Below are 24,326 nucleotides of genomic sequence, written 5' to 3'. Positions count from 1 at the left end.
GCTGGCTCGGTCCCACTGCTAACCCTCACAGGCTGGCTGGGGTCCCACTGCTGACCCTCACAGGCTGGCTCCGTCCCACTGCTGACCCTCACAGGCCGGCTCGGTCCCACTGCTGACCTTCACAGGCCGGCTCGGTCCCACTGCTGACCCTCACAGGCTGGCTGGGGTCCCACTGCTGACCCTCACAGGCTGGCTGGGGTCCCACTGCTGCCCCGAGCTCTCCCCACCACTCACACCTGTCGACGCCAGGCCTACCACCCTGGGGGCAGGAGTCCCGGGTCTCGCCCCATGGGGACGCAGGCCTATTAGCCACACCACGTGCTCCAGTTACGCCAGCCCAAAGCTCCTGGATTTCTGTCCCCCAAGTTGTGGGGTCAAAGATGCATGTGGAGGAAAGAAGAGCAGCAAGGGCTCACTCACCTACGGTGGCCTCCAGGCCCATCTTGCTGACGGAGGAGAAGACGTAGAGCTGGACGGGGAGGGGACGGGAAATGGGGCTTACTGGGAGTGCCGCAGGGCACGCAGGTCCCTGTGTCCTAAAGCCAGCACCCCAAGAGTGGGGCCCCGGAATCACGGCCACGCCCCCGCCTGAAGACAGTGCCTGTGGGGCGCCAGCCCGCCCCAGGTGTGTGGGCTCTGGACCAGGCTCTGGGGTCCCAGGGTCACCTGCAGGGTGGGCTCGGAGCTGGTGCTGATGGCCACACTGGGCAGCTTCCTCTGAGCTCCTGGATGGAAGCTCTTAACTGCTGACTTGGGCTGCCCACCTGAGCAGCTGCACCCAGGGATGGCAGGGGGCACCCGAATACTCCTGGAATGTCCATGGCCCCAGGTTGACTGAGAACTAGGCCTTATTTGGGGGACAGTGGAAAGGCAGGTGGACAAACGGCTAGACTGCAAGGTGGTGACAGAGTGGCCTCTAAGACATCAGAAGACAGCAATGACAGGCCAGCACTTCATTGGATCTTTAGTCAGAGAGGCAGTGCCATCGTCACCCTGGTTTTCAGATGAGGAAACTGAGGCACAGAGAGAGGTCACCTGCTCAAGGTCGTGAGCAACTAAGGACCTAAGGAGCAGAATGAGACGGGTGTGATGGGCCACCAAGCCTGGGGTTTGGGAAGGCCCTGGTCCTCGAGGGCTGGAGGGAGCTTGTCTTGGGAGAGGGACAGCAAGGGCGGGAGGGGGAGGGACCCCAAGACAGCAGTCAGTACGAGACCTCGGCAACAGGGGAGGCTGGCGGGAGGGAAGCGGGGCCTTACCGTGGGGGCCGCGAGCAGCAGCATCAGGCCGCAGGTGGAGGCCCGCTTCTCCAGCCGGTCGGAGATGACACCCGCCAGAATCCCACCTGCCACAGACAGGGACGGGCTTAGGGGCCAACGCCCAGGCCTGGGCTGCTCCGGAGGGAAGGGAATGGAGGGAGCCAGAACGGTCTCCTCCTGGCTCTGTGCTCCTCGGCCACAGGTGGCCTCCAGGGGTCTGCGCCCCTACAGGCCTCGCCTGGTATGGTTCCATGGAGCCCTGGAGGAACCCTGGGGTCCGGGTTGAGGTTTTTAGGCCAACCAGGAAGCCCCTTCACTCGCTAGGGTACAAATACTGCCTCTTGTCCTGTGCCTGGGGCTGTCATTCCTGAGGGCAGCTTGTTGAGGGACAGAAGCAGGGCCTGGAGGATGGAGGTCCCCCGGAGCGATGGCTGAGCCCACTCGGGTCCACAGATCCCTCCCGGCAGCAAACTGACTCTTGGGTGTGAACAGCAAGGCTGAATACTGCCAGAGGGAAAGCTGGCGACGAACTCACCGAAGATCCCGCCCACGTCGAACAAGGTGGAGAGCTCGCCGGCTTTCTTGGCATCGAGGTGGTCTGTTAAAACGAGTGGACTGTGAGCTCCAGAGGAGCCCCATGGGAATCTGCCCCCAAGGGCCACTTACGTCAAGGAGCAATTTACCTCCATTTTAAAAGAACAAAAAAGCCATACAGCGGCTGACGATACTCCTAGCCCAAGCTCAGAGTGGCCAGCCCAAGCCCAGAGTGGCCGGTCCAGCCTTGTGACCACCTGCCCCCAGTTGGCAGTGCAGGGGGGGCACAAAGGGCCATCGACTCAGGACAGGAGAGCCTGGGAAGCTGGCCTGTGCCTCGGGCCCAACAGGAGTGTGGCAATGCACGCCCAGTACATGGCAGGGACCAGGCCTTCCGGGCCCCAGAGCAGGACAGAGGCCTCAGGGTCTCCTCTGGACCTCACAGCTCTGTGCTCAAGGAGGCTGGGCAGCATGGGCAAGTCCTTCTGTCACATGCAGGGAACTCAGCTTTTATCAGTCACTCAAACTGGCCAGGCCAGCAGTGTGAGATCTGAGTCTTAGAAGTGTCACCCTGTGCTGTCACATGGGAATCAGTAGAAAGAAAGTGCATGGCCTCCCGTCAAGGGCCTGCCCTTGGGCCTGTGCTGGGCTCCTGTTAGAACGAGGGGGGTCCTCAGGGAGGGAGCCTCAGGGAGCTCCTTGCAGCCTGCACCCACCCTCTGTCCACCACCCTGCAGGCTGGTCCTTCTAGGAGTGCGATGGACAGATCCTCCCTGACCCTGAGCTCCCCTCACATCTACTGGCTCCAGAACCTCAGGCTCTCCCACCTCTCCCCTCGGACACCACCTGCACCTGCTCTGCTCCCTCCAACCTCTCCCCTTGGACATCACCTGCACCTGCTCTGCTCCCTCCAACCTCTCCCCTCGGAACCACCTGCACCTGCTCTGCTCCCTCCCACCTCTCCCCTCGGACACCACCTGCACCTGCTCTGCTCCCTCCAACCTCTCCCCTTGGACACCACCTGCACCTGCTCTGCTCCCTCCAACCTCTCCCCTCGGAACCACCTGCACCTGCTCTGCTCCCTCCCACCTCTCCCCTCGGACACCACCTGCACCTGCTCTGCTCCCTCCAACCCTCCCACATCCTCAGGCTCCCCACCCAGGCTCCTCCAAGACGCCCTCTCCCCTAGTGGCTTCTCCTTCTTCTCCCCCAGGCCCTCTGGGACGGGGGCGTGGGGTGCTGCAGAGACACCCCACCCTGTCCACAGGGCTCCACGTCCACCACAGGCCCTCTCCTGGGCTGCTGAGGCCCCCTTGTCATCCTGCTGTCTACATGGGGTGCGAGTGGTACTCCGGGGAGGTTCTGTCATAACCCACAGCTTCAGCCACTGCTGGACTCCAGAGACACAACACGGTCAGTCTGCCCTCGAATCAGAATGCACCTCCCAGAGGCAATTTCTAGGCCAGACTATTCAGGGCTTATTATCTGGATCCCTCATGGCCCACTGGCTCCAAAGTCCAACGTGGCCTAGATTTAAATGCCCAGAATAGGAAGCACCCCATGGAATTAGGAGAACAGAACACTCAACCCTTTAAACCCCAGGAAGGTTATTAGTAGGACAACAGAACTTGATCTCAAATTCCCTCCGGCTGCGCTGCCTGTCCCCACACTGGCCCCGGGGTCACGGTGCACGGCCATGCTCCAGGCACCAGTTCACAGGGTTCCAAGCTGTCAGTGCCTGGAGTGGACTGCATACTCACCCACACTGGTGATGTACAGCGGGAGCCAAAAGAGGAAAGTGTAGCTGACCAGCTTGGCAAAGAGCAAGCAGAGAGAGAACTCGATCACACCCTGCAAGAGAGCGAGCTGGTGAGTCCACAGGCAGACTCAGAGCAGGACTGCCACAGGCAACCGAGGAAGAGCCGCTCCACGCCTGGGAAACCCAGGGCTTCCTGGGAGAGGGCCACCCACCCCGCAGGGCCACCAGGGCCGAGGGAGCCCAGCTGCCTGTCAAGGGGAGGGCCGTCTTCACGGCAGAGTGGGGTGGATGGCCTGCACCCTGCTGTACACATTCCACACCGCCTGGCGCACTCAGGAGCACAGGAGTCTCAAGGGGCACAGCCTGGGCCATCCACCTGCTTTTGAGCATTTAATGGCTGCATCTTCCCTAAAGTCACTGTGCATGACGGCAGCCAGGACACACTGGACAGCCCCCCTGGCTCCAGGCTACGGCATCTTCTGGTCACAGCACAAACCGTGGATGCTGTGGGAGACGCAGGGCAGCGGGAAGGGCACCGAGGCTTGGAGTTGGGTGGGTTCTGGGGGCCCGTGACACAGTGGTGGCACCTGTGACACAGTGACTCCAGATCCCACTTGGAACACGTGAGAATCCCAAAGATGCCATGATGTCCGCGCACGCCATCACCCATCACCACTCCACCCCTCCACCCCTCTAGCCAGTGGGGTGGCTCCTTGGGCACGCTGTGTGAGGGCATGTCCTCTGTGAGGACGCAGTGTCCCCTGCGACCTGACCTGGTGCCTGGCGCGCTGCTCAGTGTTATAACTGAACCATCTCCCTTGGTCCTCAGATCACTGCAGGTGGGAAGAGGAGGCTCAAGGGAGGCAGGGCCACAGAGCCGGGCAGCAGTGGCCCAGGGCTGGGCCGGCCCCCGGACCCCGTGTCAGGCATCAGTGTTAGGGGTGGCACACAGTCAGGCACCGAGAACCTTCCGGCTGTTACTAACACAATCTTAAAACTGATCTCACGTAACGTCCCATCTCCGCGGGCTGCCGGCAGCGGCCTTCCCATGATCAGGTGGCCAGGCCTGAGCCCCGGTGTTTCCCGCTGACCAGAGGCCGCCCCAGGTTCACTGCTGCGGACCCAGTTTCCTGGGGGCTGGTGGCACCCTCTGTCCTGAAGCCGCAGTTCTTGTCCTTTAATTCTCTTGACTTATTTTCAGTTCTGGGTCACACCGTTCCCCTCCCCGGCTCCTCCCTGTCCCTCTGAGTGGGGTCACATGCTCTGGCTGCCTCGTGAGGGCCGGCCGGGCTTTGGCAACGCGGCCCTGGGGCGGGTGCTGCCGTGTCCCCTGCTTCTGCTCTTGGCCTTGGCCTGCGTGGCCTCCTGCCCTGGGAGGGATGCGCCTTCCCCGTCCCCATGGCTGAGCGAGTCCGTGAACCGAACAGGAGAAATGAGACGACACCAAGAGCTGTCACCACTGCGCCCCTCCCTCCACCTGCTTGCACAGCCTTGTCCTGGAGTCTCCTCACGCAGGCAGACTGCCACCACAGGACACTGCCACCAAGGACAGCCGCCCCAGGGCCAACCCAAGGACATCTGTAGACCAGGACCACGTCCAGACACTGAGGCCCGACGGCTCCTCTCTCAGGCACTCTCTGCCTCCCCTCAGCCTCCACACCCCGACTCCGCATCCTCCTGCTGGCACCCAGGGCTGGCGTGGCTTGTGCTGCTGAGGCACTTCAGAGGGGGAGGAGGCGGAGCTGGAGCCGCCTGGCGCCACGGACCAGGCATTGGTGAGGTCCCTCCCCGGGTCACACTGAGGCCCTTGGGAGGAAGGTCAGAGCCCCAGGACTGGCTGGGGCAGGGAGAGAGGGGGGGCCTCAGGGGCAGCCAGAATCTGTTGTCCAAGTGAAGACCAGGAGTCCCACTTGTCTAGGAAATCCCCGACTTTCGAGTGGAATAGCTAATTTCAACAAATGGAAATAGTAGCAGGTAACTAGGCACTCCTGCGGCCACCCCCACCTGCCACCCGCCCTCTCAGCCAGCATCCCGGCAGGTACTTACCGGGATTCTCAAGGCCCCCGTGAAGCTGATGGCGGTCATGCTGTTCCCGCTGTCCCCTGGCAGGACAACGACGTGGCTCGGGCAGATGGAACTCTTCCCGTCAGCCAGCAGTAGGCACTGCATCTCTGGGTCCTGGATGAGGGTCCGTTAGAGAAAAGCACAGGTGTCATCAGCTGGCAGGTCTGGCTGCAGGGAGACCGCGCCCTAAGCACTCAGTGATGCCGTCCGGCACCACCTCGAGGACCTGATGACCGTCCCACCACGGCCACTGCTTTACGATCATGTTTTTATGAAACACTGTGAAACACAGAATCCTTTGATCTAGACATTCTAGCCATCTGAGAAAAATGTGAAAAGTGAAAAAATGTTTATAGGATAAAATAAATGTTGCACAACCGCGGAGAAATGTTGGTCAATACAGTTTGTCCTCATAAACGGCACACTTTGCAGTTGTTAAAGAAGGTTAGAAGATGTTTAACAACATAGGGAAATACTTCAGACACATTAAATAATGACACTTTCATTATGATCTCAAAGAATGCTTGTATCCTGCTGGAGTAGGTACTTAACTACAGGATCTTTGTCTAGACAGAAAAAAGTTAAAATCAAACAACAGCTGTCCCTGAAGGAAATGTAGGTAAGAAATTCTTCATACAATCCTGAATTTTTAAAGGAGTTCACAATGGACATACATTATCAGAAGCAGTATTATTCTAAAATTCATAAACCAATTCTGATTGTTGTGGTTATCATATTCTGAGCATTCCTAGGGGACAGAGTATGCACTTGTTAAAGTGTAGAAGAGGACCCCACGTCAGGGAGGAGTCTGAAGTCAGAACGCGGCTGATCTGGAGAGTCTCTTCATGGCTGCACTGGAAGGTAAAGCACTGAACAGGAGACGCTCCTCTGTGTTTTAGACTTTCTGCAACACCAAAGAGGTTTTACTGTATTTATCTCCCTGTGACCTATGGAAGCCGGATTCTAAATACAGTAAAAATCCTCAAAAAGAACAAGAAATGAAAATGGTGGCGCACTTCACACCTACCCCTGGTCTCCTCAGGGAATCACAGAAATTAGGGAAAAGGTGGCAGGGGGTGGGGTGGTGGGGCGGCTGCAGCAGCTGCATTCCCATGTGGGTGGCCTCAGGTGCCGGGGACCTGTGTGGTCCCAGAGGCTAGGAGCCCTGACCAGGACTCGCATCCAGAGCTGGCTGACTGACATCCTCCACTGACCAGGACAGTCTGATGCCTCCGTGTGGCGGTGAAGCCCAGGGGTGAAGCCCTGCAGCTTGCCAACACCGACTCATCAGGTGGGGGAAGTCAAGGAGCCGCGTTTGAGTTTGGGAGTGGAGTCCCTCTCAGGAGCGATGCTTGGAGACGCCATCACCCGCCGTGCTGCACACAGGACTTTCCTGGGCTCCCGAGAGCCCTGAGGCCAGGTGGCACTGCCCTGCTGCAGCAGTCTTGGGGGCAGCCCAGGCTGGTTGGTCCCCGGGTCTAGACTGAGAACCGCAGGACACCACTGGCCTTTCTAAACAGGGCGTTGGTGAGCCAGCAGATGAAGTGCAGCCACACAGAGAGAAGATGAAAGGGCAAAGGGCCCGCTTAGCCGGGAAAGGGGCGCTCTGGACTAGCCACACACCAGCCCCGGGGCCACAGAGCAGCCCCAGATGCCCGGCCACCCCACTGCCCTTCCAGGACTCCTAGGGTGCTCCAGGGCGCCACCTGCTGAGCTGGCTTAGAGCCACAGACCCAGGCCCTGAGCTCCCGCAGCAGAGAGGAGCCCAGCTCTGTGCAGGTGGAGAACTGCGCCCACATCCCCTCGACCCTTTTTGGGTTTCCCTGTCACCAAAACCCAGTCCCTTGTAGTGTGGAGGAGTTGGAAAAGAAGACACAGGGCCAAAGAGACCCTACTCTTGACCCCTACTCAGGCAGGTTCCGATCATGCAGGGCTGTGGAGCCTGCTGGGCGCAGGGGCTGCTGGGACCACAGCACTCCCCTCTCGGGATCTCCCTTTCGAGGAGCCAAGGCCCTCTGCTGTGAAAACCCAGTGGGTCCCACTCCAGCAGGGCGGGTGCAGGAGGGGAGGGGACAGGACAGACACACGGTCAGATCAACGCTCAGGCACACACGAGGGGCATGCGCAAGAGGGCCCCAAGCTGTCTGCACCCTGCTGCAGGAAGGCCACCAGGGGAGAGCTTGGGACGACATCTGTCCCAAAGGTGCAGATGGAATGATACAGTATGAACACTCCCACCCTGTGTCTTTTACTCTGAGCCCCAGCCAATCACAGAGGCTAGGGAGGACAGTGGCCTCAGTGATGGCACGTTAGGACCATCCCAAGCCACTGACCACCAACCCCAGGAGGACCAGAGGAGGGCTTGCTGCTGCTTGCCCACGCGACACCAGAGCTCTGGCTCCTTCTCGCGTTCACTTCCTTTGCCTGAGGCTTCATTTAGCCATTAAGGATGTGCCCGGCACCGACAGAGGCCACAGCGCTGTGTGGGAGGTCGGAGCCCCGCGGGTCACTCTGGGCAAGAGAACAGCCAGGGTGTCCCGCCATGCTGATGGGACACTGCTTCCTGACCCTAACCCAAGGGCAAGGGGCAGGGGCAGGGGCCTGCTGAGAGTGGATGCCCAGCGAGCTGCCAGCAACCGTCTGGCCTGTTCCTATCTCCTTTGGCCTGAAATGACCTGCTGGGCTTCTAAATGTGTAACTGGCACTTTGGTGGCCTGTTAGCGAACAGGCTTTTATAGAAGGGACAGAAAAGGAAAGAGGGAAGCTATACTCAGAGCAAGGCTAGTTTCAGATGAGGACATCAGGACAAGGGCCTGTGGTCCGGATTCAGAGGAGGTGGTCAATCAATCTGTAGGAACATCAGGAGCTGCAGCCAGGTGGACATTAAGATGTGATTTTTAAACACTGTAAACTCAGCAGTGAATACAGACTAAAGCATTTTTGATTGCATTAGCCAGTGCCCACACTCCCTAAGATCCAAGGAATACAAAGCACTAGATATTAGCTTCCCTCTATTAATGTTTCAACCACCACAAATAAATTTCCCCAGGAAATAAAGAAAAAAGTATGTTGATCTATTTAGCCTTTAAGCAATCTGATTTAAAAAGAAAATAGCTTATTTCTAGGATTAAAACCAGGTCTGAGCTGGCCCTGGATGCTCAGTACAGTCAGTTAAGTCACAGGGATGAGGGGCTTCTGGAAGAATCCTGAAGGAGAAGGGAGGGTGGTAAAGGCCCGGGTGCTGGCAGGAGCCTCCCAGTGCCACAGAAGAGCAGCAGCTCAGCAGCTCTGTGCCCCATCTGCAAGGTGGGAGGGCGGGGCGCCTGCACATGCTCTTCCTCTCTCCCTCACCTGCTCTTGGGTCTGGGGTGCAGCTCACATCCACCCCTGAGTGCTCCCTGCCGACCCCTCGAGGCGCAGGACCTGTGGGCTCCTGCTCTGCACCCTGCACCGTGCCACCTGTTGAGGGCAGCCCCTGGGAACAGAGAGCTCGCCGCTCCCGGGCCTTCGGCACGCAGCCCCACCTCTGCTCACTTCCCATCTGTCCCCACCTCCCCTCCCCCCAGCAGGGGACAGTGCTGGGGACACGGAATGCTGGAAACAGCTGTTGAACAAGTGAATCACTTTCACATTTGATTTACAACATAAAATAGGTTTAGCTTAGTAGCCAAAGAAGGCCAAGCGGGCAAGCCCAAGCTTTACTGGTGAAACTCCGAGGTCCAAGTTGTAAAGACCTTGGAAGCTGGTGGCACACCCAGGGGAATGGGCGGCCCTGTGGCTCCAAGGACCTCATGGCCTCCAGCCTTCGCTGCGAGACTCACCAGAGGCCTGCTCTTCTCGCCGTGCAGGGCTGGCTTGTGGAGTCTGAATCTGTCCACTGTGCTCTCGTAGCCTTTGGAGTGCTGGGGGGAAAAATGTAGTTAGAGCAATTATTCAATCAACAGCCAGAAATTCAGCTACCTTTACCGTGGCAAGGATACTTCCTGTCCCCACAAAAACATGACACAGAGAAAATACGAGAAATAGTTCAAATTAAACAATGGGCTGAAGAGTAGTTCAATTTCACCTCCAGAGTCTCGGGCCACAGCAGGTGGAAATAAACTCCTTTCTTAAAGAACAGACGGAGACGCAGGGGTGAGGGAGGGACACCCGATGAGGGCCACGTGGGGGCTCCGGGGTTCCCCAGGCTCAGGAGCGGAGGAGACAGCTTCCTGCTGACACCAGGCTGTGCCCACCTGCACCCAGGGGCTGTGTGCAGAGCCCCTGGTGACCTTGAGCAGTGCCCAGGTGGTGTCCCAACCTCTCCTGGTGAGGTTTTATGGTTCCTGTTCAGCCATACTCTGAATGAACCTCCTTATTACTGAGGGATTGTTCTCCACTCAGAGGGATGTGATCCACACTGTCCGAATCGTAACGATCACTGAGACAGAGAGGCCCGGGCACCTCGACCTCAGGCTCTGGGTCAGCTCGAGGGAAGGAAGCTGCCAGCCCTGGATGCCACCCAGGAGACCTGCTATGGGGGCCAGGCAGCGTCCCAGGGGTCCAGAGACAAGCTGGCTGGAGCTGCTGTCACTGTCAGATGGACCACTGGACCCACGCCGCATGCAGGGCTCTGCTGACCCCCATCTGAAACGTAGCGATAGCCCTTCTGAGGAAGCCTGGGCTTAGTGCCTGCAAGGGAAATGCCCAGGTCAGGCAAGGACCTGGTGTGTCCCCTCGCCAGGCCAGTCAGAGGCAGAGGCTGGCCTGCTCTCAAAGACAGCATGCATGTACGTCCTCTTCCCCCTGGACAGAGCCCAGGCCTTTCAGTCAGGGACACGGGCTCAAGGCAAAGCCCTTCCCACAGCCCCTCTGCAGCTCCGGGGGACAGCTAGGCGCAGCAGTGAGGAGCGTGGAGGAAGTGTCTGGGAAGGGAAGGGGCCTGCCCTCCTCCCACTGGCTAGGACACAGATGACACAGCTGGAGTCCAGCCCCCATCTGGACTGACCACCCACTCATTCACTCAACAGTTATTAAGCCTCCACTTTGTGCCAGGCACCGTTAGGACTGCCCGGGGTGGACCATCTTGGCCTGAAACCCATGCCCAGGGGTACAGCAGCGGCAGGAGCCTGGGTCCCTCAGCTCACCCTGGGCGGCTGGCTACCTCTCGACTTGGTGAGGCAAGACAGAAGTGCCTCTCCACCTGGTTTCGGTAGAAGGCTGTGCATTTCCCTTCTGCTTGGAGATAACCACATTAAATCTGTCAAAGCCCTAACCCGGGCCCTAGATTGGGGTCCCTAACAGATGCCATAAACCTAAATAACACAGAGAGCAGGATGAGCCGGAAGGACCAGACCCAACAGCTCCTCAGCAGCAGGAGGCCCAGGCAGAGACACATCTCCTTCATTAGCATCCTCCGACTTGAGGCAGACAGGAAAACCCCCAGCCTCCAATTCACAGTTCTTGTGATCAGTTGAAAGGAAAACTGGTTGGGGAATTCAGTTCTGGGCTGGACCCTGGCTACCAGTTTGCAGGACATGGGGACAGAGGAGCATGCTAGAAGCACCCGGGGAAGTGGCCATGAGGCCCCGGATGTGGGTAACTCCACAGGACAAACACGCTTTCCTCAACAGAAGTCACTCAGCCGAGGAAAACAATAAATGAAAAATAAACACAGCCACCTATCAATGAGAGGCTCCAGGGACATGCTGGCCAAGGGGCGGACAGGCCAGGCTTGGACCTGTTTAAGCACCACACAGAACCCCTCGTGCCACGGCCGGGGGGTCTGAGCGCTGACGGGTGTGGTAACAGACAGCACCTGGGCCTTAAACCCACGGCAGCACCAGGAGGCGGCGCAGTGAGGGCATCGCTCAAGCTCAACTGGAGGGTGAGGCTCAGAGTTCACAGCCACCACCACGCCCATCTCACAGCAGATCTGTCGCCTTCAGGAGCAGACCCTCCTGTCCCCAAGCCCTGCCGCCCTGCGCCATCTGCTCTCCGTTCCTCGAGTTGGCCCTTCTGTGCATTTCACACAGGGGCTGGGCGCCGCTGAGTGGCACGGCACCGGGACGTGCACAGGGCTGGGGGGTTCACCGTGGAGTGTGTGGGTGCTCAGCTCCAGCTGCCCTGCACCCTGTGCTCTATCCAGCTGCCCACCAGCCGGCACACTGCAGCTGCGACCATGGTGTGGCTACTACCCATCATGCCAGTGACCTTCGTGAGCCAGCTTGATGGAGGACACGTGCTCTCTCCCTGGGGAGATTCTGGGGAGTGGCACTGCTGCCACACGCAAGCCTACACCCGACTCTTCAAGGCACCACAGGGCTGGTCCCCACACGAGGCCATTCACACCTGCACTGCAGTGAGCTCCCACCTCAGGGACAAGTCTTGTCTGTCGCTGATCCCAGCCATCCCGTGGGGTGTGGATGCACCTCAGTGGTCCTGAGCACATTTTCCTGATGGCTGGTGATGCCGAGCAGCTATTTGTGTGTTCACGGACCACTTGTATACCTTCCTAGGAGAAATGTCTGTTTGGATCCTTGGGCCACTTTTTAACTTGGTTGTCTTTTTTTTTTTTTTGGTACTAGGATTGAACTCAGGGGCACTTTGCCACTAAGCCCCAGCCCCAGACCTTTTAATCTTTTGAGATAGGGCTTTGCTAAGTTGCTGAGGCTGGCTTTGAACTTGCTACCCTCTGGCTGCAGCCCCCAAGTTGCTGGGGCTAGAGGTGTGCACCCCCGTTCCTGGCTAACTGGCTTGTCGTTCGATTCCTGGTTTTTAACAGCTCTTTATATATGCAGGTACAGTCCCTTATCAGACATGATTTGGAAATATTTCCCTCCCTGTTCTGTGGAGCTGTGCTTTCACTTTCTGGGTGGTTCCCTTGGAATGATGCAAGTTTTAATTCTGTGCGTGGCTTGGGTGTGCCCCGTAGGCGCTGCCTGTTGAAGTCCAGCTCCACTGCGAGGTATCTGAGTGTGGAACCTGGACCTAACTGTGCTGTTTGGAGGAGGGGCCCGGGAGGGGTGACTGGGGCGAGATGAGGCCATCGGGCGGAGCCCCACAACTGAATCCTGATGGCTTCCCGAAGACTCCTACACAGGTAGGCTGACCCTCGCCCTGCCTGGTGCTGCGGGATCTACCAGCAGGAAGGATGCTGCCAGAGGCAGCCCTGGACCTTGCACCCCAGAGCCAAGGGCACTAATAACCTCTTTCTTAACACTCACCCGGCCAAGTATTGTGTTATTCACAACAGAAACGGGACAGATACATCCCTGTACTCTTGGTGTCACAGCCGAGGGCACACCAGGAGGTGGCCCACAGAGAGGGTGAGGGCAACTGGGCTCCATGCGAGCTCAGTGAACTGCTCAGAGGAGGCTTGGCCTGAAGTCATGAAGACGCACTCCTGTTTTCTGCCAAGGGTTTAGCTCCTATTTAGGTCCCTGGTCCACTTTAACTTATGGTGGGTGCCTCTGTCCCAGCACCTGTGTTGTGATGACCCTCACCCGCTGGACGCCCAGTGCTCCTGTCACATCGACTGCCCATCGGGATGAGGTCCTCTCTGGCTCCTCAGTCCCACCCACTGTGTGTCTGCCCCGTGATGACACTGCTGCTCAGTTCCGGCAGCTCTGCAGGGAGCACTGAAATCAGGGCGCTCATTCTTCCAACTTTGTTCTTTTTCCAGACTGTTTTGGAAATCCTAAAGTCCATCCTATAATCATTTTAACATTTTTAGGTTTTTAAATTTCCATAACAAAAACTTTAAAATATTGGAAAAAATAAGGACCCTATCATGAAATAACACCTCAGAACACAGCTCCCTCAGAGCCAGTCAGCTCAGAGGTCTTCCTGGTGGCCTGCTTCCTACCTACCTCCCGCCATGCAGAGGAACAGCACTCTGGGTGGGCCAGGCTGCCTCCCTCCTTGCTGAGGCCGTGTCAGGACTGTGTGGCAGGACGGGGCACTCAGTGGGACATGTTCTCAGAAGAGGGAGTGCTGGCCGTCTGCAGAAGCTGATGCAATGTCCCCAGAATCACGCCAACTTCTCTATGACCCAGTGAGCAGCCCCAGGGACAGGGAGGGGAAGAGGAAGAGGAGCCATGCCCCAGGACCAGGCTGTCCCATGCCCTGCGGGCACCTGGGCTCCAGGCGAGCTCAGTGAACTGCTCAGAGAAGATTCGAAGAGCAAAATAAAGCAGAGGTGGCAGCCCTGGTGCACGCACACCACGGGAGAAGAACCTCCCGGGGCCCAGGCCTGCTCGGCAGACTCCTAGGGGCTGGCTCCGGGGAAGACAGGCCCTTCCCCAAGCCCCTGCCCTGCCTGTCCACGTTTCCCATCCCCAGGCCCAGACACTACTGTGGGAAAGGCCCGGCCAGGTGGAGGGGAGCCCGCGTGCGCCCCCAAAACTCGGCCTGAGTCTTTACAAGCCCCAGACCCCGAAACCCAGGCTACGGCAGGAAGATGGCTTCAGGAACGTCTTCTGGTGACTACCAGTTTCAAAAGCCCTACTGTGTTTCATCTTCCAGAAGATAGTGGCTCTCAGATTCATTTTCTTATTTTTTTTGTTTGTTCGTGTAGTGAAACACCAGAACCCTTTGTTTCAAATGAACTGTAGGCGGAAGCCCTACCAGTCTATTAAGCAATGGGTGGGAAGGGAGCTCTGGCGCCCTCTCCTGCACGAGGCCAGGACTGCGGCAGGACAGGACAGAGAGCAGAGGGTGAAAAGGACTTCCTGCCCAGTGAAATGTCCACTGAGAGCCACCAGGCCAGGCCAGGACATGTGCTGCCTTGTGCCTGGAGAGGTCTTTGCAGGGGGAGCGTAAGGAGTGATCTGAAGCACAGAGGACTCTGGGGAGGAGCATGGAGGGCCAGGCAGGTGGAGGTGACAAGAGCGTGTCCGTACCCCGTCCCCCCAAACCCATGCTAAGAGCAGAACCGACAGGATTGGCACAGGTGGCGTGGAGGCCAGAGGGGCTGGACGAATACGAGTGTCTGTCCGTGGGTGGTCAGGGGCCCTGGGCCAAGATGGGCAATGCCAAGATTAGTGAGTTTATGGGGCAAAATCGAGAGATCTACTCTGGTCGTGCTAGGTCTGAGGGGACAACCAGATGGTTCCATGGGAAGCTCAAGTGGACAGTGAGATCAATGACCATGGAGCTCAGGGACGATGGTGTCCACGCACAACGACTGCTTGGAGCAGCGTGTGAGGCTCTCCTGCAGCGGAAGGTACACGAGGGCCGAGCAGGCTAAGGAGTGGGCTCTGCAGAGGGGCCACAACACTGCCCAGGCCGTCTAGTCAGTGTGCCATCAGAAAACCAGCAAGGTGAGTTGACCACGACAAGTCCAAGGAGAGTGGCTCATGGAGGGAGGACAGCCCAGCCAAACAGCAGTGTCAGCTCAAGTTGGGTGAGAGAGGTAATGCCCACCCCACATGACCAGATGCTGCTGGCACCTTGGTGGCCAGTTCAGTGGAACAGTGGGGGCCCGAGGAGAGGAGGGGACTGGCCTGGAGCAGGACAGAAGGCCAGAGGCCTTTCTTTTAAGATGGGAGTTCATACCACAAGACGCACCAGGAGTGGTATGGGAGTGGGGCTGGAGGTGGGGGGACTGCAGGAGCCCGCCCCCAGGCCAAACGGGGGAGGGGACAGGAGCCAAGAGGCTGGCCCAAGGTGACACGGTGACTCAAGAGGGCAGCGGACATGGCAGGGAGGCAGCAGGGTGTGCGCCCTGCTGCAGGGCCGATGTCACCAGGACAAGGGCCTTCACACGAGCAGAGGTGAAGGGCCACGTGCACCTAACCTGACCAGGAGCATGGTCAGTGTGCTGGGCAGTCCCGCAGCCCTCTGAGGGGTGAGCTAACCAGCTCACCTGAGTGTTTTTCTCCACTCACGCAGACCCCAGCCCCAGGGCAGAGCCAGGAGGTGGCCCCTCCTGGAGAAGCTCTGCCAGGCCCCTGCCCCTGGCTCCCTCAGTGAGGAATCCAGACTGCACCAGATGGGCACAGCCACGGCCAGTCCAGAGAGAACCAGGCCCGGGGCTGGGGACACCGGCCAATAGCACCTAGGTCCAGAAGGTGACAAGAACAGGAGTGAGCCTTACCATGGACAGGGTGGAGGAGCATCTGATGTCCTTCGGATCTGAAAGAGCAGAGAGGAGGACAATGTGAGCAATGCTGCCCACACGCAGGATGGACCAGAGTGGGACTGTGGCCATGCTCCGTGCAGGGCCAGAGGCTGGGCGGCACTGCTCCACGGGAATGGCAGCCGCGCTCCCACCGAAGGCACCCACAGGGACGTGCTCCCCTGCAACCCCTCACCACCCTGTGCATCCCAGGGCACCACCGCATGCCCGACTCCCAGGAGCGTTTCAGAGGGAGGACAGGCGCCACCTGGGCTCCCACTCCAACAACCATCAGGAAAAGACCCGGCTGCGGTCACGGCTGGGGAAGTGAGGGTGCACCTGGCCAGCCCCTCCCAGCGTCCCGCCTCTTCACGCTCTGCTGGCCAACTGTCGGAAGCACCATCTGAACCTCAGCGGTGGACACTCCTGCTGGCTGCAGGGACCCAGGTTGGACCAACACTGCCTTAAGAAGCTAAGCGCTCGCGTGAGGGCACATTTTCCAAATGCACATTGTGTCTGTAGGAGAAGACGGCATTGATAACTGACGCTTGTTTGTGTGGTGCCCGAGGTGGAACCCAGGGCCTTGAGCTACACCCCCACCACGTTCTGTCTTTTAAGAGATTGTGTAAGTGGAAAATATTTAAGTGAAGCTCAGAAGAACATACCCCAAGGACCCAAGGAGTCCGTGGCTGAAGTCAGAGAAAATCAGCATAGAGAAGCCAGCAGGGGCCAGGCCAGCTCTGCCACTTAGCAGCTGCTGGACCTTGGGCGGGCCACTCAGCCCTGCCTTGGAACGCTCTGCTTTCCAGGAGAGCGGTGTGAGCACTGCCCGGGGCAGGCATCGGGCTGACCTCTGCAAGAGGTGCCAGAGACGAAGGCTCCATTCTGAGAAGAGGAGCAACATCACCTCCAGATTCTAACAAGAGAGGTGGACCCGGCCAAACCCAGCAGCAGAGGAGAGCAGGGGAGGCACCCAGGGAGCCGTCCTGCCAGAGGCTGATCAGGGCGAGGCCAGGAGGGGCCTATGCAGCCTGGCCAGAGCAGGGGCGGCAGAGGGGCGGCAGGGGCAGGGAGATGAGCCTGGAGGCCCTGGGGTGGTGGGAGATGGAAGCAGACCCAGGAAGTGCCTGAGGGTGCCAGGTGGGGCAGGGGGAGGGTGGTTCCCGCGGAACAGGAACAGTGAGCGCTCAATGGACCTCACAGAACTTCAGAACTTCCTAGTGATGACTAAAAGCCAAGATTATGTGCAAGAAAACCCCCTTAGAACTGGGGGAATTGACCGTGGAGAGAGGAGGAAGCAAAACCGAGTGGGACTTGGGCCCTGCAGCATGGCCTCCTTCCCCTGGGTCCCAGGACAGCCTCTCAGTCCAGTGGGCGCTTCCCTCCCAGAGCCCAGGAGAACAGAGGAGGCCAGGGCTCTGAGGGGCCAGCGCACCATGTGGGTCTAGCCAAACCCCCCAGGAGCCCGCAAGGCCTGCGCCGTGCTCCAGGCCCCGAGGCCCGGACAGTGGAGACAGCGATTCTGCCCAGGGAGGAGCAAAAAGGAGCAAAAAGGGCCCCAAGACATGGCAACAGTGGGTGAGGTGGCTCAGCAGGTCACAGGAGGGGTGTGGGGCAGTCCTCCTGCATGACCTGCCCCACCTCATGCTGCGGGAGTGGAGGCTCATGAAAAGGACACTCCTGTTTAATCACCCAAGATCAAACCAGAGCTTCCTGTCTCGGCACCCTGCTGAGCAGGACAACACCCGTCCAGGATGACTGAGCCTGGGGTGCCACCGGGGTCCTGGGCCGCGCAGGCATCAGCATACACTCCATTCCACAACGCAGCTCCTCCTGCCCCAGAACTGACCCTTTCACCCACTGAGGACTAGAGGACAGAGCCAGCTCAGAGGGGCGTGGGTACGAGCAGCCTTTCCTGAAACGCCAGTGGCATGCCGTTAGTCAGCTGCCACACGTTGGCATGCTGGACAGCAGGTCAGAAGGCCTGCCTGTGCCACAGGACACTGCCTGGCCAGCCGGACACCTGCTGAAGTGGCTGAGCATGGACACAGGATGGGTGGGGCTGGGTGGGGGAGGGGGCATGCCAATGAACTCGACATCTGAATTTTCCTTTCCATTTTTGTCTACATAGAGCCTCAAAACCCTAACTTGGTTGGATGCTGGTTATTTTAAAAATTAAAAGGTTAGTTTTGGAGCCAGACACAGTGGTGCATGCCTATGATCCCAGCGCTTAGGAGGCTGAGGCAGGAGGATCACAAAGTTTAAAGCCAGCCTCAGCAACTTAGCAAGGCCTTAAGCAACTCAGTGAGACCCTGACTCTAAATAAAAAAATTTAAAAAATGTGGCTCATGGGTTAAGCAGCCTCAGTTCAATCCCTGGTACCAAACAAAGAAACAAGGTTAGGTTTGCCAACAACAACGAAAAGTGAGAAGTAAAGAGAAGACACATGCATTTTTTGTTAGATGAGCTGGCATCTGGAGTGCCCAGCCCAGGCCGAGAAACCTAACTTGCGCCCCGTGCCTGGGGAGGTCAAGTGGGCCTGTCCTGCCACGTGAGCTCTCTATGCTGGTAATTTGCTTCTAGTCAATCAAAGAGCTAAGTGCCAAACATCTACCAGAACAGCTTGCAAGGTCAGAACAGCTGGCATCTCTGTCAAGCATGATTGTTCAAATCCTCGTCCTGCCGGATCTCTACTTAGAAAATCACTTTCAAAATCAGTTAGATGAAAAGCTTAGTATTGACTCTGGAATGGAAAGTCTTGGTTTTCCGGTAGATACTCCGGCTAATTAAGACATCCAGCCTTAGGTCATGCCATGGTTTATAGCGTTGTTCTAGATACAGCTTGTCACAAAGCAAATAAGCCGGCAAGGTCCACCGCCATTAGTGGAGGAAAGGCTGGGGTGAGCAGGGGCAGCCACGTTGGCTGGCCTCCCCCAGGACTGAGTGCCGTGGCAGCCCAAGGAGGAGGAGAGTCCTGGACACTATGCCTGAGGCCGAGGGAGGAGGCAGGGGCAGGAGGGCAGAAGGAGGGATTTCTACAATGGTCACCCCAGAAACCAGGAAACGGTGGGAGATCCAGCAAGACCAGGAGGGGGCTGGGCACCGGGTAGGCCTGTACACGAACAGGAAGTCTCATGAGCCAGGGGACAGCAGTGTGAAGGTGCATGCAGGGAGCTGGGCGGCAGCCCACACCCACCTTGCCCCTGCCCCTCCAGGCAGGTGAAGCTGAGACCCTCTCCGAGCCGCCCCCAGGGCCAGGCATACTTACGCTCAATGAGGAAGAGGAAGCACACTATCCCCATGGCTGCCACGATGGCCCCAGGCACGATGAAGGACAGGCCCCAGCACGTGGACACCCAGTAGCCAGCAATCAAGGAGCCCAGAATGTTGCCCACCGAGGTGTGGGAGTTCCAGACGCCCATGATCAGCCCTCGCCTGCAACACAAGGCCAGCACGGTGAGGTGCCCAGAAGCTGGGCTGGTCCTGGTGCAGGGCGCCTGAGTGGGTAGGAAGAGCCTTCCCCAGGGCGCAGGACCAAGAGGCCGACCGAGAACCCGACTTTCATTCTGCCACAGGCTACACAACGACACACTCCATTTCTCTCTCAGAGCTTCTTTATTCTACAATTAAAAAGAAGAAAGAGGCCCTTTCCTGAAATTCTTGGAAGGCCCAAGATTTAACTCCACAGGCTCAACCCAGACTCAGGAGGAGCCGTGGGGTAAGGAAAGCTGGGATGCCGCAGGCCAGGTGCCTGGAGCACGTGCCTCGCCAGCTCCCTTCCTCCCTTACGAACCTGCAGCCTGGCTGTGCTGTCCGTTCACGTGGACATCTCCAAGTGACCCTGCGCTGCAGTCAAACCACCAGAGTTGGGCCCCAGCCCTGTTTCTGATGCATTGGGTGCCCTGGGTCAGGACTTCTCCAACTGCCATGTTAAAATGGAAATTTGGCATCCAAACAGCTGGATGGGTCCCTGGACTCTGCATTTCCCACGGCTCCTGGAAGGCTGGGTGAGGCTGCATCCAGGGGGTGGCCATCAGAGTGACCACGGGTGTAGTCCAAATGACACACACTGGAACCACCCACACAGCCAGAGGTGGGGCTCTACCCACTGACGGTGTAGCCCCCACCTTGGACTTCAAGGTTCCAACCATCTTACTTTAAAGAAAGTTGGGAAGCGAGTGGTCTGGTTTCCATCAGCATGTTTTAAACCTAGGCCCCGTGGGGAACGGCTGCATTTTTCTCACCTTCCTTTCCCAAACCAGTTGCTGAGGCAGGTGACAACGCTGGGCCAGCCGGTGGTCTGCACCAGTCCGTTGAGGATCTGCAGGGAGAGAGAAGAGGCGTGAGCATGCACGGCCCCTCAGGCGGGCTCCCCCAGCTGCCGCACCCTTCCCCTGGGTCTTGGGACACTGCAGGGCCTCTCGTAAAAGCAGACAACACCTTGTTTCCTGTGTGCACGGGCCTTGGCAGCCAAAGTTGTGTTTTTTTAGTGCTGGGAGGGGGCCCAGAGCTTTGTGCATGCTAAGTACGCACTCTACCACCCGTCTACACCGCAGCCCTTAAACGCAAAGTTAAAATTTCATATTTATAATGTTTAAGTTATAAGATTTAAAGCATATATATGTAGTTTCTATACATAGGATACCTACATAAATGTAGTTTAAAATATATTCAGTTTAAACTCTCTATGTATATATTTTAGGTGAGACTTCCAACGTGCACATTGTGGAAATGTTAGAGTAGTAGGGAAGAGCAGGAAGCGCCAGGCAGGACACTGCCAGGAACAGCTCCCGCTCACAGCTCAGGGCTGAGCTTCCCAGGCTCTGTGCAATCTAAAAATTTTATGAAGAGAGAAAATGCTTCTTCTTTTTATAGAACTGTTTATGAATCGTACCATTAAGAGGCTTAGAAAGGCCCATCTTCCCTCCCTGTGCCGCGAGACGGCTGCTAGCCTCTGCAGGGACCACACTGCACTCAGCGCCTGGGGAGCACTCCTGTCCCCGTGGTTTCATGAAGGGACTTGGGGCATGTACTGGTGCTGGACACTGGGACACCCTCTAAGGCCCCAGGAGTCAAGTCCAGCCTGGTGCCGCCCATCGACCTGCAGCTGCCCTGCCTGGCCAGGCTCGGCCTTCATGCCTGAACATATGGGGACTCTGGGAACTGCTTTTCCTTCCTTCCAACTTTCTGTATCACTGTGGCCCAAGGGCTCTGCGTCTGAGGCCTTGACCACCCACAGGGCCAGCCCGCAGCCAGGCCTGGACGAGCTCCTGCAGTTGTTGACGTGGGAGTGAGCACGTGCCCTGTCTGAGGGATGCGGGTAATCTGGAGGTGACTGACGCCCACGAGAGTGTGGGCAGCTTCTGAGCAAACCCCTGCCGTTTCACAGAAGGGAGCTGAGCCGCTGTGGGTTCTGGTCACTGCAGGGGGTTGGGACCCCTCCCCACGGATGCTGGGAACGGCCGTGTGTGAGCATGAATCACTTTTGTAATTACACAGCCAAACCTTTTGAAGTATCGTGGCAAAATCGTGAAAAACAGAATTAAATACAGTTTGCTTTGATGATTTTCTAACTCCCCGTGGAGAAGCCCAGAAGAATCAGAGAACCAGAGGGGCGTCGCTATTCCCAGTGGGCAACACCACAGGACCGTGGGAGGCTGGAGCCAGAGATTCCCGAGGTCCAGAGATCCCGGAAGGGGCCCAGAGAGCAGGGCGAAGCCAGGCCTCCGGTCCTCTTCAGGCCTCCCTCTCCTACACCTGCAGGATCCCGCCTTTCCTCTCAAACCCCTGCCTGCTGCCAAGGCCCCCAAAGTCAGCCAGTCTGTCTCTGCTTGCCACACCCCATGTCCCCCAACTCCCAAGTGGTCAGATGTCATGAGACAGAGCATCTCAAGTTTACCCAGGTCAGGGCAGAGTGACTCCGAAGGGCTTCGTTTTAACTGCCCTGGCCTGTCACCGGAACCCCGACCCTTACCTGCGTGACCACGTAGAATCCGAAACTGTGGATGTTGTAGAAGTATCCCAACCCAAACAGGGAGGTGAAGGCCCCGCTGGCCAGCATCCCGAACGTCAGGTAGTACCTGATGGGCAGGCGCTCCCCGATTATGCCACTGAGGGGGGGAAGGAGAGGTGAAGTAAGGAACTAGACACACCCTGCCCAGACGCCGCTGTGTCCCCCAGGTGCTGTGCGCTGCTCCCTGAGCTTCCAGAATTCGAAGCTCAGCGATTCCCAGGAAGCCTGGACACTGCTGTTCCCCGTAGAACGTTCACTCCCTCGCCCGGAAAGGCCATGGCAGACCTTGGGAGATGCCCCGTTTCTAGCAAAAGTCACTAACCGTCAAGTAACAAGTTCACACACTGTCACTCACCTGTGACACTGCCAGCTACACAAACAAAACTGGTCCTGCTAGTCGATCCCGCTTTAATACAAACAATGTCCACTCAACGAACAGAGTCATTTAAATCCCAACTGCCAAGCTACGGACGGACACCGTGGAAGGGGACAGTGACGCAGAGCAAGTCCCTCCCCCATGAATGTGCCAGGCTTCAGCCACCACCTCCAGCCACAGCGACCTGCACCTGTGTCATCTTCTCACCCCACAGAGGAAGGTCTGAGGTCCAGGGTTGACTTCCCTGATCCTCCAAAGCAGCGACAGGACTCGGGGACAAGAGCCAGCTTCCAGAGGAGACCAACAGGCATGAGTCGGGCACGTAAGGGGCACTCTACACAGAGCCACGATGGCGGTGGACGGTGTGGCAAGACTCAGTTCACGCCAGGGCAGGTGCCAAACAGGCTGTGGCCTCACACTGCCTCATGTCACACTCTAGGATTTTATGGGGACTGTCACTAGGGAGCTACAGTTTAACCTGAGTGAGTGAAAGGCCAGAGGCACCACAGGTGATGTGAGCCCCGTGCAACCATTAAATGCCAGGGACCCGCTTTACGTCACATAATCACTCTAGGAATACTGCCGGGTGACCCCGCCTGCCCCTGGACTTCACCACAACATTACCTTTTGTCACCAGAACCCAACGTCAGAGAGCTCTTCCTCCCGAGACGACCAGGCACACAGATCTACACAGGCCACGCGGACCACCTTCTCAACACTGACTCAGAGGCAGCGAGAGGCCAAGTACATCCAGGTCAGTGTCGGCTGAGCAGCACCGACCACACACAGACTCAGATCACTCCGGAGCTCCTGGGGGGTGCTTCACCTCGCTTCCTTCAGAGGCTTGGCACCGTCCCAGAGAGGCTGGCTAGGCTGCCCAGAAGGGCCCTGAGAGCAGGTGCCATCAGCTGGGGCTTAGAGGCAGCCTGTCGTCTTGCTCCCCAATGTGGGGTCCATATTTGATGTCCACTTGAAAGATTTTAAAGAGCAGGTCTGATGGAGTGGACACCACTCCACATTATTACGTACTCACTCAGGGGTTCAGGCCCACTCTGCAGCTGCTGGACCTTCCAGGAGTGACCTGGGCCCATGGACATGCTGCATATGGATATACCAAACCAAGAAACACCCACTGCCGAGACCTTGGGTAGTGGCTCCACAGTCAGCTGAGCTGGCCACAGTGCCAGGCGGTCACACTAACTGGCCTGGCAGGGAGGCAGCGCACGCCCTGCCTCAGATGTGAGACTGCAGCGCGGATCTCACGCTACAGAGAGCTTCCTTTCAATGGCCTCCTTGAGGAATTGGATGAAAAGTCATCCTTGCCATATATAAGCAACAATAAAACCACCTTCCCCTGGTGCCAGGGCTTCAGAAGACAGCAACTTGGATTTGTGGGGCGAGAGGCACTGGGGTGAGGAGTCTCCTGTGTCTTATAGGACGTATAACCGCATCCCTGGTCTCTGTCCACAAATGCCAGAAGCACCTTCTTCCCTTCCTGTGACAACCACAAATGTCACCAGACATTACTAAATGTCCCCTAGGGGACAAAATCACCCCTGGCTGAAAGTCGGGTGTAAACACTGCTTTCTAGTAACCAAGAAAAGCACTCTGGCCTTGGGTCTTTAGAACTACAGATGGTTTGAATCCAGCATAGCTGCAGTCTTCATAACATGAACACATCTGACCTCTGAGGGTGTCTGGCCACACCACCCCGCCCTCTGGCTGGCCCCTGTCCTGCCGCAATGCATGCTGGGCTTCTGAATCCTAACAGAGCGCGCTACAGCACTGAGCATGGGGACATCGCAGACAGGGGCTGCGAAGGTGCTCACCGGGGCACTGGCCACCACAGGGCTGAGCCAGGAGGGGCCTGGGTCTTGATCCCAGGCTCTAGGGGGGCCACAGGGAAGGAGCTAAACGTTTACAGGCTTCCCTGAGGTTCTCAGAGCTCTGAAGATCTGCCGTGGGCAACAGCCTCTTGGCTCCAACACCTTAGTGCCTGCTCTGTGCCCCACAGCCCCCGCTGGACTAATGGAATAGCTTAGGTCAGCCAGCCACAGCCTGCACCTGCGGGGCACCTAGTCCTTACCTAGGGCCAGGCCCTCATGGCCCTGCACTGTTCTGAGCCCCAGGGGGTCTACCAGCTTCGTCCTCACCAATTATAATGCAAGAACTCTGATCTCCCCCAGTTTTAAAGGAGAAACTAAGGCCCCCAAAGGTGCGGTCAC

The 24,326-nt window shown here is 57.9% G+C and overlaps 1 protein-coding gene across 1 annotated transcript in view; it reads right to left on the bottom strand.

The window, feature by feature from the left end:
• Positions 1 to 24,326, bottom strand: part of Slc37a1 (solute carrier family 37 member 1) — a 49,228-nt gene that overhangs the window by 7,849 nt on the left and 17,053 nt on the right. Inside the window, exons 6-15 of the mRNA XM_026410081.2 lie at positions 21,687 to 21,822; positions 19,957 to 20,033; positions 18,981 to 19,147; positions 15,692 to 15,729; positions 9,435 to 9,515; positions 5,596 to 5,727; positions 3,551 to 3,641; positions 1,792 to 1,854; positions 1,257 to 1,342; positions 421 to 469 (exon numbers count right to left, since the gene is read on the bottom strand). Coding sequence (XP_026265866.2) covers positions 421 to 469; positions 1,257 to 1,342; positions 1,792 to 1,854; positions 3,551 to 3,641; positions 5,596 to 5,727; positions 9,435 to 9,515; positions 15,692 to 15,729; positions 18,981 to 19,147; positions 19,957 to 20,033; positions 21,687 to 21,822 — 920 coding nt within the window. The remainder of the gene's footprint in view (positions 1 to 420; positions 470 to 1,256; positions 1,343 to 1,791; positions 1,855 to 3,550; positions 3,642 to 5,595; positions 5,728 to 9,434; positions 9,516 to 15,691; positions 15,730 to 18,980; positions 19,148 to 19,956; positions 20,034 to 21,686; positions 21,823 to 24,326) is intronic.

Source organism: Urocitellus parryii, chromosome 2 (assembly GCF_045843805.1).
Source record: "Urocitellus parryii isolate mUroPar1 chromosome 2, mUroPar1.hap1, whole genome shotgun sequence".
Classification (NCBI taxonomy): domain Eukaryota; kingdom Metazoa; phylum Chordata; class Mammalia; order Rodentia; family Sciuridae; genus Urocitellus; species Urocitellus parryii.
Note: the sequence above shows the minus strand (reverse complement) of the source record. Positions and strands in the feature narration are given on the sequence as shown.